Source organism: Salvia hispanica, chromosome 1 (assembly GCF_029641045.1).
Source record: "Salvia hispanica isolate PSC_SH4W2 chromosome 1, Shi_PSC_v1, whole genome shotgun sequence".
NCBI lineage: Eukaryota > Viridiplantae > Streptophyta > Magnoliopsida > Lamiales > Lamiaceae > Salvia > Salvia hispanica.
Window position 1 is genome coordinate 51,396,432 of NC_142692.1, and position 13,193 is coordinate 51,409,624.

At 40.9% G+C, this 13,193-nt stretch overlaps 3 protein-coding genes across 5 annotated transcripts; 1 reads left to right on the top strand and 2 right to left on the bottom strand.

Annotated features, from left to right (window-relative positions):
- Window positions 1-3,795: 3,795 nt before the first annotated feature.
- On the bottom strand, window positions 3,796-4,644 carry LOC125219454 (uncharacterized). The gene has a single exon (XM_048121430.2). The coding sequence runs from the start codon at window positions 4,547-4,549 to the stop codon at window positions 4,034-4,036; it is 516 nt and encodes a 171-aa protein (XP_047977387.1). The 5' UTR covers window positions 4,550-4,644; the 3' UTR covers window positions 3,796-4,033.
- A 120-nt stretch (window positions 4,645-4,764) lies between these two features.
- Window positions 4,765-8,556, top strand: LOC125218205 (G-type lectin S-receptor-like serine/threonine-protein kinase At4g27290). The gene is made up of 7 exons (XM_048119830.2): window positions 4,765-6,212; window positions 6,289-6,426; window positions 6,502-6,620; window positions 7,089-7,299; window positions 7,379-7,616; window positions 7,704-7,854; window positions 7,936-8,556. Exons 1-7 carry the CDS (start codon window positions 4,925-4,927, stop codon window positions 8,227-8,229), a joined length of 2,439 nt encoding a protein of 812 aa, XP_047975787.1. The 5' UTR covers window positions 4,765-4,924; the 3' UTR covers window positions 8,230-8,556.
- Window positions 8,557-9,553: 997 nt separating this feature from the next.
- On the bottom strand, window positions 9,554-11,637 carry IQD33 (IQ-domain 33). 3 transcript variants are annotated; one of them, XM_048122136.2, is made up of 6 exons: window positions 11,447-11,637; window positions 11,023-11,355; window positions 10,605-10,775; window positions 10,353-10,466; window positions 9,973-10,287; window positions 9,554-9,886 (listed from the first exon to the last, which is right to left on the bottom strand). In XM_048122136.2, exons 1-6 carry the CDS (start codon window positions 11,498-11,500, stop codon window positions 9,761-9,763), a joined length of 1,113 nt encoding a protein of 370 aa, XP_047978093.1. In that variant the 5' UTR covers window positions 11,501-11,637; the 3' UTR covers window positions 9,554-9,760. The 3 variants fall into 3 exon arrangements, with proteins under 3 accessions (XP_047978093.1, XP_047978094.1, XP_047978095.1); XM_048122137.2 differs by having other exon boundaries at window positions 9,554-9,883; window positions 11,447-11,634; XM_048122138.2 differs by having other exon boundaries at window positions 9,776-9,899; window positions 11,447-11,636.
- Window positions 11,638-13,193: the final 1,556 nt, after the last annotated feature.

Genomic DNA, 13,193 nt, shown 5'->3' on the forward strand with positions numbered 1-13,193 from the left:
ATATTTCCTCCACTTCCTCCATTCATCACCCACAATCTTCATTCTCTCCATTTTCAATCTCTTCTCCCAATCTTCAATCTTCATCAAATTATGAGCTTTTGGAAGAAAAATTCCCGCTCGGGTAAGGGTAAGGGTAAGGGGAAAGAGTCGAGTTCACAAATTCCCAACATGGATGAAGCAAACGAGCAGTGGATGCACTCGTTGTTGGCGATGGGTTCTCCTCCCGGCCAACTTCCATACGCGGGTCCGTCTCCTTTGCAGACTCCTCCGGCGCGGAGACTTTCTCCGTACTTCAACTATGCCGGTAGAATGCCCTCTCCAGCCGACGATGTGTATCGGCCCCAGTTCGACACCCCCGGATCAACCCCAGGTGACCAAGAATCTCAGGCCGCGACACTGAGCGCGGAGGACTTCGAGGTGGAAGAAACGCCCACCGAGCCGCCTGCGACTGATACGGGTTCCGATGAGAGGCCGAAGCGGGTAAGGACTACTTACACTCTGCAAGAGTCCGTGCTGATAGCCACCTGCTGGGCGGACACGTCACAGAACGCGGAGCGCAGCAACTACCAGACTGAGATCATATTCTGGGAGCGGGTTGCCGCGAAGTACAGGAGCCACAAGACTGCCTCAATGAAGGACCATGGCAGCGAGGCGATCCGTCGGCATTGGGAGCGCCTCATGAGGGACTGCGGCCACTTCAACGATATTTATTCTAACTTGTTGGCGGACATGCACAGTGGCCAGAACGAGCATATGGTCCGAGATGAGGCCATGCAGAGGTATTGTGGCAAGTACTTGTCGAAGGGGTTCAAGTATTGGAACATCTACGATAAGCTGAAGGATCTCCCCAAATTCCGGACGGGGATGCACGCCGCGCTGCACGGGAAATCGGTGCGCTCGCGACTTAGCGTTTCGGAGAGCGAGGGGAGCGCGACCCACATCGACTTGAGTGGGGATGGTCCGCACGAGCGCCCGGAGGGAGCGAAGAAGGCGAAGGGGAGGCGGAAGGGGAAGGGCACAACGTCGGAAGTCGGTTCGGAACCCCACATCGACTTAGAAAAAGCCACTTATTCGAACAATGTCGCCAATCTGACGCAGATGTACACGCTGTACTTCACCGGCGGCGGGACCCCTGAAGAAAAGGCGGCCCTCTGGAAATGCATCCAAGGCCTGCAGATTAAGATGGGCCTCGAGCCCGACGCCCCTCCGGCCCCTCCGTCTTAGTTTTTTTTTTTTAAATCTTTGTTTATTTGCGGTTTTTTTTTTCTCGTTGTATTATATTTTCCAATGATTAATACAACGATGAATTGTTCATTATTAGTCTATTTATTAAATACATTTGTAGGGAAAATTAAATAATATAAAAAATAATGTTGTAAAAATGAAATGTTGAGTTAGGGAGAAATAAGGGAGAAACCAATGTAGCAGTTGGCTAAAAACTGGGGATAAAATGTGATGCTGATGTGGCGCTGATGTGGCAGGAGTTAGGGAGAAATAAGGGAGAAATAAGGGAGTGCCATTGGGAGTGCTCTAAAACAAGTGGTGCAAATGAAAATGAAACTAAAATCGCGTTTATATAGCTTTTCAAAAAAAAAATCGAAAATTCGGCGCTGGCCGATCGGCACGCCACAATGGCGGCCAACGCATCGGCCAACCCACGCTGAAAATTTGGCCGATTTCCCACTGGCCTACTCCAATGATTCGGCTAGCCGGTTGGCTAGCCGGCATTGGAGATGCTCTTATATAAAGTAACTACTAAATCACAATTTTTGTACTCCATATTTCTCAATTGTCGCATGCAATTCAAATTTTGATGAAATTTATAATTTAAATCATAATTTTTGGTTTAACTTCTTAAAAATTTAGCAATGTTCTATATTATGATGGTTGATATTATATGATTATTAATTAATTGATGAAAATATAATAATGAAAAGTACAAAAGTCATAACAAATTTCATATGATGGTTGATATTATATGATTATTAATTAATTGATGAAAATATAATAATGAAAAGTACAAAAATCACAACAAATTTCATCAAATTGAGTTGGATGGGATAACTGAAAAATGTACAAAAGTTGTTTAATTAGCTACTTTTATGAGTCTTGAATTGACCAGTCAACTAAACGTTGTGATTTAAATGACAATTTTTCATAAATCTTAACTACTAATTTATTATAGATAAATCAAAATAAAGTGGTAGATTCTTTATTGACTGAAATAAACCCCAACACAAACAACCTGATAGATGACTGACGATCATGGGGTGTACAATAATCTTGTCTAAGAGCATCCGCAACGGTGGCGTCCGTCCGTACCGCTGAGCACGAGCTCATTCGTCCGCCGATGCGAGCTGTCCGTCCGTGCCAGCGGCACGACGCTGCTCTTAGCTAAGAGCACGTCCGTGCCGCTGAGCAGCCTTACGTGGCGGCACACGATTGGCCAATGGCAATTTCGTTTCTTTTTGTAATTTTTTTTAAAAATTCGAATTTAATTTTAAAAATCATTTTTTAATTATAAAAAAAATATTTTCCCACTTCTCAATAAATTATATCCGTTTTCTACACACTTTTAATTTATTTTTCAAATTTTTCCCCCAAAATTCACTTTTTAATTATGTATTTTTATTTTTTAGAATTTTAATTATGTATTTTTTATTTTTTAGGATTTAATTATGTACTTTTTATATTTTAATATATTTTTATATTGTAGAAATGTTTTTAGTAATTGAAGTATTTAAATTAAATAATAGAATAGTGGGACCCTTGAGCTTGTCCTTGTGGAAGAGCACGGATGTGGGTGTTGTGCTCTTGCCTAAGGACCGGGAGTAAAAGTGGATCCGGGCCCACCTCCGTGCTCTTATTTAAGAGCATTGGGATGCTCTAACAACTCGATTTAGACCTGGATCATAATTAGCAATCATATAAAAAGTGATGCTCTTTCCATCTAGAAATATTATAAAAGAATAATTTTATACTACTCCCAATTAGGTTGTGTATTTGGAAAGAGTTACCACTTACCACTTACCACAGAGCACACAAAATTGGTGCTGCTTCATTTTAATTTCAGAACCTAGGCTGCAAGTGTTTAAGTGACATCATTGACAGTCGAGATGAGTGTACTGTCATGAACCGGAAGAAACCTGATCAATGCTGGAGTTGGGCTTCTAGGACTTGGCTCTTAACAACTACTAGAACACAGTCTGAACTCTGAAGCTTTAATTATCAGATTGACAGCTTTTGATCTGCTTCTCTATGCTCCTATGCTTGCATTTGGATATATGCTAGAAGATATTGCATATTGCTACTCTTGAGATTCTTTAAAATACTTGAAATGGTCCACAAACATGAATTCTCACTAAATGAAAATGCTATAACAGACTTCTTGGGTTGGGAGTTTGGAGCTGCAAAACAGTAATGGCGAGTAATCTGTGGAAAATGATCATTATCTTCTTCTGTGTCCAATAAACGGTGATATGGAGTATGAAATTGAGAATCAAAACATGCTCATACTAAATGTTAGTATTACTGTAGATCCCTTGAGCTTTCTTTATCTAATAAGTAGTACTCCATTTTGAAGTGAAAGGTGATCAAGGGGATGAACAGGAAGAAACTAGCTATAAACACTCTCAGCTATTTTTGCATCCAGATTAACATATCTAAACAAAACAAAAGCATCTACCATCATCTACTTGTCCCAGCCAACTGAAAAGAGATTTTACAAGATTACACCAGAGGAAAAACATTGCTATAATCTGAGGAAAACGAAAAAAATAGAGTAGACAAGAGATATCCATACGAAAAGGTTTAGAGTTAGATTGATGCATATTTTCTTTTCAGTCTCATCATCCATTTTGGGTACAGTCTAATTCTAATCTTATCAGGCAGCCTCCATAACCCAAATACACCCTTCAAACTAATTTCATCATCGGCATTCAATTGACCGATTGTATAATTAGTGTAAATAACCAAATATTTATCCATAAAAATATGAAATTCACAAGATGGGTAATATATCCCAATGAATTAATTAACTACCGTCCAAGCCGAGATAAATAAAGGTTAGGAGCCCTAGCGCGTACGCCCCAAGCGCCGCCACAACGATGTCGTTTCCGGGCTTCACAACCACTCCGAAACCCGCAATTCCAGCCACACCCAGCGGCAGTCTCTTCAAAACCTCCATCACAGCCCGCGAAACGACGGCGTCGGCGAACAGCTCCACCGCGAACTCCTTGAATTCCGCCTCATCCAGCGTTATCTCCTCCTCCTCTTCCTGAGCGGGGCGGCGGGAGAGAACGGTCTTCAGAGCCCCATCCACTTGGGTCCGGTCGGGAGGGGACGGGAGCCACTTAGAGATGAGGGGGACGGAGCAGCACAGGATGCCGTGGAGGCGCTCGGAGGCGGAGGAGAGCTGGTAGGCTCTGACTCCGGCGAAGGCGTGTTGGCTCAGGGAGAGGCAGTCGGCGAAGACGGCGCCGCACGCGGAGTTGAATTCACCCGAATTTTGGAGACTGTTTTGGACTCGCTTTGAAGCTGAGAGACCCATTTCACCTTCAGATATTGTTTGAAGCTGAGAGACCCATCTCAAAACTTATTTTTTAAATTTATGGATATATCATTTTTTTATTTTCTCATTCATAATGGATAATTATTGAGTAATACGCAGAAATGTTTCGTTAGACCGTCACACCCACCCGGAATTTTAAATTGCAGAATAAAATATAGCAACAACGGTTTTCAAGTTCTATCTACTCCATATACAAATTGACAATTGTAATGGTTTTAGAATTAAAATAAGTGACATTCATGATTCAACATTCAAACTAAGATTGACTTCATACTGATTACTGCCAAACAAACACCATACAAAATCATTAAACCCAAGGAATACTAATTTGTTTTTTTTTGAATTTCCTACACAATGGCTACATTTCGTTTTCCCTGGCTTGCTGTAATCCTTCCCCTAATTTTCCGGCCAATTACCTCCCAAACAGACTCAATAACCGCCGACGAATTCATCAGAGACGGCGGCGAAACCCTGGTTTCCGCCTCCGGCAAATTCGCCCTCGGCTTCTTCAGCGCTGGCAACTCCACCAACCGCTACGTCGGCATCTGGTTCAACAACATCACCGAAACCACAATCGTCTGGGTCGCCAACCGGCAGGCTCCGCTCACCGACAAATCCGGCGTCTTCAAGCTCATCCCCCCCGGCATCCTCCTACTCCAGACCAGCGCCAATGCCACCGTCTGGTCCTCCAACACCACCACCGCCGCCGCTGCCTCCCCCACCGCGCAGCTCCTCGACTCCGGAAACCTAGTCATTTCCGCCGGAGGCGAGGATCGCGATTTCATCTGGCAGAGCTTCGATTACCCTACCGATACGTATCTCCCCGGCATGAACCTCGGCTGGAACCTCCTCTCCAAAAAGGAATTCTACCTGACGTCATGGAAGAGCTTGGATGATCCTGCCATTGGCGAATTCAGCTACCACCTCGACCCCACGGGCTACCCGCAGATAATCCTCAGGAGAGGCTCCGCCGTTTTAACCAGGATCGGGCCGTGGAACGGGTTCAGCTTCCCCGGGCCGCCCAACCCGAAGGAGGACCCGACTTACAAGCTCACATTCGTGATGGATGAGGAGAAAGTGATTTACAGATCTGATCCAGTCGACACGTCCTTCATCTCGCGCTACGCGCTGAATCAAACCGGCGTCGCGCGGAGATGGACTTGGGTGGATCGGACTCGCGGATGGGTGATCTACTTCAGCTTGCCATCGGATATCTGCGACACTTACGGACTCTGCGGCGCGTATGGCAGCTGCGACGTGGCAGGCTCGCCGTCGTGCAGGTGCCTGGACGAGGAGCGGTTTGTGCCGAGGCACAGTGAGGGGTGGGTGAGGGCGGATTGGTCGGACGGCTGCGTGAGGAGGACGAACTTGAGCTGCGATGGGAGTGATGTGTTTGTGAGGTATTCGGGGATCAAGCTGCCTGATGCTCGGGATTCGTGGCATGATTCGTCGTTAACGCTTGATGATTGCAGAGCAGAGTGCTTGAGGAACTGCTCCTGTATGGCGTACGCGCAGCTGGATATAAAACTGAAGATTGGATGCTTGATTTGGTATCATGACTTGATTGATATTAGGACTCTGTCTCAAGATGGACAGGTTTTTTATGTGAGGATGGCTGCTTCTGAGGCTGAGGCTGTGGCTGGTTAGATTTAATTTCTTTCATGTGAATTTTTCTTTAATTTGTTATACTTGATCTTATTTGCTTGCTTCGCTTGTAGATTCTGGCGACGGAAAGAAACGGGAGATATTGATAGCCAGTTTGGTTTCTGTGTTGGGAGTTGTTGCTTTAGTCCTGGCTTTGAGTCTGTGTGTATGGCGGAGGAAGATGAAGAATTACAAAACTCCCATGGGAGAAGGTCAGACTACTTACTCGCTGAGTAAACATATAGATGGTGTTCAGTTTCTGAAACATATCTTTTGTTTTTTTGCAGGAATATATGAGAATCAGTCGGATTTGCCATTTTGGGAGTTATCAGTAATTCTCGAAGCCACCAATCATTTTTCAACTACCAATTTGCTTGGGGAAGGGGGATTTGGCCTTGTTTATAAGGTAAATCTTGTAATTCAATCAAACAAGACTTGGTTTTATTTTGTTTCACTCGAAATAGTATAGAATTTAAGCATTTAACTCTAGTGATGTTGTCTTACCTATTCCGTAAAAGAAGCTATATCTATAAGGAGTGTTTGTTATAAATAAAACTTGGATGTAAGTGTTTGTCGACATGATACTAGGATATCTGCAATTTAATAGTAGTATGTTAATTTCAGACAAGCGTCAAGAAAACTAGACATTCATACTTACAGATTCCAGACACTGGGTGTGCCCACTTGCAACTAAAATCCATGAGGCCTAGCTGTATAGATGATATTTTATCATGTTAATGAGTTTTCAACATGGGAAATTCCAATTGGCAATTGCTGACATGTATAAACTTAATTATGTCATTCACTTTGACTTTAATCATTAATGCAATGTTTAAATAATTTTATGCAGCTAACCACTGTATTACAATGACAGGGCAAGCTGGAAGGAGGGCAAGAAATCGCAGTGAAACGGTTATCAAAGGAGTCGAGGCAAGGGCTGGACGAACTCAAGAATGAAGTCATCTTCATCTCTAAACTTCAGCATCGGAATCTTGTAAAGCTTCTCGGATGCTGCATCCAAGGAGATGAAAGCATACTCATATATCAATATCTGCCTAACAAAAGCTTAGACCTAATCTTATTTGGTCAGTCTTTGTATACTATCATCTCATGCCAATCTCACATTTTATCTATTAATCTCAACACAAGTATGTATATGCACAGATGAAACAAAGAGTAGATCTCTTGACTGGCAAAAGCGCTTCGACATCATCAATGGGATTGCAAGAGGGCTCTTGTATCTCCATCAAGATTCTCCCTTGAGAATAATACACCGCGACCTCAAAGCCAGCAACATCTTGCTGGATGCTGAGATGAATCCCAAGATATCAGACTTCGGACTGGCAAGGGGTTTTGGAGGGAATGAGACTGAAGCTCAGACGCATCGTGTTGTTGGAACATAGTGAGAATGCCTTGCTCATAGCCTCATATACATACACATGTTACTGTCTTGGTGATTTATGACACTGTTGTGCTTTCTCTTTCGCAGTGGATACATGTCACCCGAGTATGCGATGGATGGCATGTTTTCAATAAAATCAGACGTGTTCAGCTTCGGCGTGTTAGCGCTAGAAATTGTGAGTGGGAAGAAAAACAGAGGATTTTCCCACACAGACCACAGCCTCAACCTTCTTGGTCATGTATAAATTTTCCAACTCTTTACTTATGCAAATGATTAACATTTCTATTTTGAATAATGTGTGTATGTTTTCACTTTTCAGGCATGGACACTGTACCATGAAGGGAGGTTGGCGGAGCTGGTGGACACGTGTCTAAATGGAGAATTTGAGTATGCGGAGGTGGAAAAATCGATAAAAGTAGGTCTGCTATGTGTGCAGCAGAATCCAGAAGATCGGCCAAAGATGTCGAGTGTGGTGTGGATGTTGGGGAAGGAAGGTGAGATTCCAGAAGCAAGGCACCCTGGTTTCTTCACAGAAAGAAAACTAGTTAGTGGTGAAGCTGAAGCTGAAGCCTCAACCAATGATATCACTATTACCATGCCACACCCCAGATAGACACCACAAATGATGGAGCTGGTCTAATCTTGCTTCTCATTGTCACTATATTTCATTCTTCGATCCAATCTCATTTGGTATCACCCAAAGAAATGATGCAGCTGCTTCAAAGCACCCACCATACCAAATCTGTTTCGATGATGATTAGCTGATAATCTTAGCACATGCTTGGTAGGGTAGATAACTCATCTAGGGAGAAATTCTATCCCTAAATGAGTTATCTACCAAAGTAAAAAAGAAAAAATCAAATAACTGTTGTCATACTATGTACCTCATTATTTTTATTTGGTACTCCCTCCGTCGCATAAAGTTTGTCCCATTTAACCATTTTCGTCTCGGACAAAGTTTGTCCCAATTGGAATCTTTTCAAAACTAGACATTAAATACACCTAGCAATCTCCTCAATGTGGGATCCTTATTCCACTACAAATAGACATCAAAAACTCGTGCGTGGTCAAATTGGGACAAATTTTATAGAATGGAGGGAGTTTTTTTTTTTATCTTTTATAAATGAATCAAAATTTATAAAGGCCATGCCGTGGTAGGCTTGAAATTGGGATCTTTGGTCAAGGCATTAACCACTCTTCTAGTCGGCAACACATGAAAATAGAAGTGAATGTATTTTGATGTAGGATAACATAAATGTGAATATTCAATCATTCAGCTTGTAGAGGATCAAAAACCATTTTTATTTGTTTGTGTCATCACAAATTCACAATATATTGGTTTTCTATAATTATAAAAAAATTAGCCATCGTATATGCTCATTTAGTTTCATAAATTGACTTAGTGATTGTTACAGTCCAAATTTTAATCTATAAATTATTATAAATTGAACATGAATGTTCAACATTGAGTAAAAAGCCATGTCCAAGATCCGAAGATTATTTAAAAGGCCAAAAGATGAAGACGAAGATGAGGAAAAGACGAATAATCTAAGTGGGAAAGGGGAGAATCAGGGTCGAATTAGAATTAGAATTAGAATTGGAATTGGAATTAGAATTAGAATATAATTAATTCTGTATATGCGTTAGCCGTACTAGCTATACTAGAATTGCACTATCCACTCACAGTAATATTTTGTGCTAATAAAAGAAGTGTCGTCTAACTTTGGTCACTAAACATACGTGACTTGAGTTCTTTTCGATTTTTCACTTCATAAGCGAAATTTGTCTAACTTATTGTACTCCTATCATTCTTCGAGTTCATTAAAATTAGGTGAACATTTATTTGATCTATTTGATCACATATCCAGTTCTATCAAGTCTTCCATAACATATCTTGACTAATTTGCCGTCGTTCATCAATCTATCAACGAGGATCATACGAGTGCTAGCCGTGCTTAATCTTGCACGTAGACAACAAATATTTCAACCTACAACATTAAAGAAATATGATGATACGCGAGTTCTAATCGATCATTTACCCATCATTATTGAGCAAACGACAAAATATACAAGAAATTAAAGGGGCGATCGAGATACAAACCATACATTATACATCTATACAAATTGATTAACTCCAACTTCAATCATTGAAATGCTACTTCAATAGCAGTGACATTCTTGGTGTCTCTCTTATTAAATCCAGGCTGCTTTTGTCTCTTTCTCTTCTCCTTCTCTTCCTCCACATGCCACATCACTTTCTTCACATCCTGCTATCAATTATGACTTCAAAAAACTCAATATAAATAATAAATAAATATATACAAATTTTTTTTAAAAATTTTTGTTTAGAGTGCACCTTTGATTCTTTTGGGGTCAAATGGCTTGATGTGGAGCTCTGCCTAGAGAAGCTTCTTTTAGCTAGATTCCTAGGCTTGTTGGTTGGCTTTGGAAGATTCTTGGGGAGAGAATTAGAGAATTCAAATAGTGAAGAAACCTCATTTGATCCACAGCTCTCCTTCTCCTCCAACACTGCTGCATTCCTTACCATTGCTTTCGTGTCGTCTGCTATCAGCTTCATCTCGGGCTCTCGCGCTGCCATCCATCGCTCCAGCCAGTTCCACCCCATGTTCGACTCCTCACCGCTGCTGTGCTTCTTCGAACAGATCCTTAGCTGCACAAGTTCAAAATTGATATTATGTCAAGTTTTGAAAAAAATCAAATCAAATTCTTAGTAACCTGTTGTGAGAAAGCGTAGGCGAGAGCCCTCTCGCGCCTAGCTGCTGCTTCAAGCCTGTTCTGCATTCTCATCTTGGATATCACACTGCTCACAGTGCTGTCATCCCAATCCTCCTATGCATTCAATAATATGTCACACAAAAGTGTGATTAATTGACTAAGAATGTAATGGTCTTGCTTATATATACATATTATTGCATTAATTTGTGGAGGTATGAAGTCTTGGTAACATAATTTGGTGTCAAACTGTACCTGGATTTTGAGCACTTGAGCTCGAGTTGGACGACGTAGAAGATGGCAGACGTCGTCTCTTTCGTCCTTGATAGAAAAAATGTGAGATGAATTGGCAGTTTGAACTTCCAGTGATGTGCCTACAGACTCTCTACTCGGGCTCGTGGCGCCATGTTTCTCAGCACGCCTTGCCTGATCAGGTTTCAAGTAACTATGAGAAACTATATAACAGTTCGCTGATTCATGAATATTGATATAGAAATTCTGTAACTTATATGTTTTGTGATGTCAACCAAATATTGAATCAGTAAACTGATTGGTCCTTAAGTTCTCATTTTAATATAGTTGTCAACTGATCACAACTCTCAGTCTATATATATATATAAATTGAGGAGAGAGCATAAGTATATGCAATGAATACGAATGTAATGATATTGACCATAAAGTTTCTAAATGCTGACTGAATGATGAAGGCAGCATCTTCTGGCTGGAAGAGTTTGTAGGTTGAGTTTTCCTTCCCCTTTCTGTCGTCGTAACTCGGCGCCGGCTGGTTGACCGTGGCCTCAGAGCTACGCACAGAAGCCGTATCCTCCTCTGGCCGGCTGCCCCTCGTACTCTTGTCCGTTGCCACATTGCTTCTAAATGAAGCAAATTCCGTCTCCGCCACCGTGGAGGCGGAGTCCTCGAGTGAGCTATGCTCCTCGCCGCATAAGTAGGACCGCACTGAGCTACTCCATTTCCTTTTTTCTGAACCATTGCTCCCTTGATGGCTCTAATATATGTGAACATATATAAAAATATTGAGTAATTATTTGTAATTTGGAAATAAATGAAATATAGTAACTCCATTAATTACTACTTACATGCATCTGGCTTTTGGAGAAGACGCTTCTAACAAGCTTGCCAGTTATGCCCATCTCTGCCCAAACAATCCCGATAAATCAAACTGCTTATGTCTAAGAAAAAAACAACTATAAATATTTGAAAGAATGGAATCTTCAATAATTTAGAGTAAAACAACATGTGCACAACTTTGGAGCTGGAATTGGGAAAAGTAAACGTGACATAATTGTAAAGGGGAGGGAGAATTGAGGGGTGCATAATTTAGTTTTCTTTTGTACATGACTTTATTCACATGGGATGGGCTGCTAAAGTTTGCTTGCAAGTGGGGCTAAACCACCCTTTACTTTTTTTTTCTTAGTGTGATGTCCTTTACTCCTAATTCAGCAATGCATGATGCTAAAAGAGAATGGCCCTTTGGATTTGGGATACATAGGTTGCTTCATCCTTGAACGAATAAGCTTCATCATGTTTTAAAGTTGGGAAACATATATCAAAAGTTTCAAAGTATTAATTGCACTCTTCAAATGGATTCCGTCTATCCGTGTTAAGGTTGCGATTTCTACCATCGGGTAATCAACTTAGTTGGTAAGACGTTTCTCCTCTATCCAATAGATCGGAGGTTCGAGTCGTCTTGGGGTTAGATTAGGGTTGGCACGGTACGGTATACCGCACCAAGAATGTCATACCGCATACCGTACCGTAAATTGCGGTATGAGAAAATGTCATACCTATACCTTACCGAATTTTTCGGTACCGCAATGCGGTATACCGAAAATTCGGTATGATTATTTCCGATACCGTTACCATACCGTCTATGCGGTATACCGTACCGTATTGCGGTATACCATACTTTTACGGTATACCGAAATAAAGTATGGCATACCGAGTACGGTATACCAAAATAAGCTATGGCATACCGTAATACTTGTGTTTCATTCCCAAAAAATTCTATTATAGCCAAATATTTAAAATAAAATTTCACCTATTTAAATAATGTCCAAAAGATTAAAACTACACCACAATCAAATCTATACAATTGACTTGATTTGCATCTCTGCGTGTGTGTGTTTGGTGTTGGGGGCGGTTAAACTAAAATATGAAAGTAAGGTTAGGGATTTTAACATATTAACTATTTTTTTATATAAATTTTAAATATAACATATATATCAAATTTTTAGCAAATATCGTAAATGCGGTATATTGCGGTATACCGCGGTATAGGATAATCTATACCTTTACCGTACCGAAATCTATCGATACGGTATCATACCGTACCGCAACTTGCGGTATACCGCAAATTCGGTATTTTCGGTACGATAAGTGCGGTATTTCGGTATTACGGTATATTTTTTAGAAAATGGAAAAAAAATCAAGATAGGAGAAATTAATGGTGCTACAAATCCATCCAATTCCTAGATTGGATGTCTATTTCTTGAATAGTGCACTTCTTTAAAGAAAAAAAAGTCCATTTCTTTTATCATTATTTAAAAGAGAGGATCGTGAGGCTAAATCTCGTAGGGTGCCCATAAAATGAAATGTGACCCATGCGATCAAATCATGAAAATGTGATGATGCCAATAAAACTTAATATGATGTGAACACTATCGACTTGAGTAACAGCAAAGAATGAAACATTCTTATTATACCAATCACTCTCTTCCTTTCTTTCATTCACCGTTTAAGTATTGAAATCTCGATTAATTTACTTTAGGAGTCAACAATACCATGTTTTAATATTTAAATTTTGACTTGGACGGCAACTATATG

What these genes read in the sequence shown, in the direction of transcription:
- LOC125218205 (XM_048119830.2), top strand. Translation starts at nt 4,925, where the DNA reads ATGGCTACATTTCGTTTTCCCTGGCTTGCTGTAATCCTTCCCCTAATT. An exon ending in CAAAACTCCCATGGGAGAAG is followed by an intron (nt 6,427 to 6,501) that starts GTCAGACTACTT and finishes GTTTTTTTGCAG; the next exon opens with GAATATATGAGAATCAGTCG. An exon ending in CATCGTGTTGTTGGAACATA is followed by an intron (nt 7,617 to 7,703) that starts GTGAGAATGCCT and finishes TCTCTTTCGCAG; the next exon opens with TGGATACATGTCACCCGAGT.
- IQD33 (XM_048122136.2), bottom strand. Translation starts at nt 11,500, where the DNA reads ATGGGCATAACTGGCAAGCTTGTTAGAAGCGTCTTCTCCAAAAGCCAG. An exon ending in CTCAAGTGCTCAAAATCCAG is followed by an intron (nt 10,467 to 10,604) that starts GTACAGTTTGAC and finishes TTGAATGCATAG; the next exon opens with GAGGATTGGGATGACAGCAC. An exon ending in CCTACGCTTTCTCACAACAG is followed by an intron (nt 10,288 to 10,352) that starts GTTACTAAGAAT and finishes GAACTTGTGCAG; the next exon opens with CTAAGGATCTGTTCGAAGAA.
- LOC125219454 (XM_048121430.2), bottom strand. Translation starts at nt 4,549, where the DNA reads ATGGGTCTCTCAGCTTCAAAGCGAGTCCAAAACAGTCTCCAAAATTCG.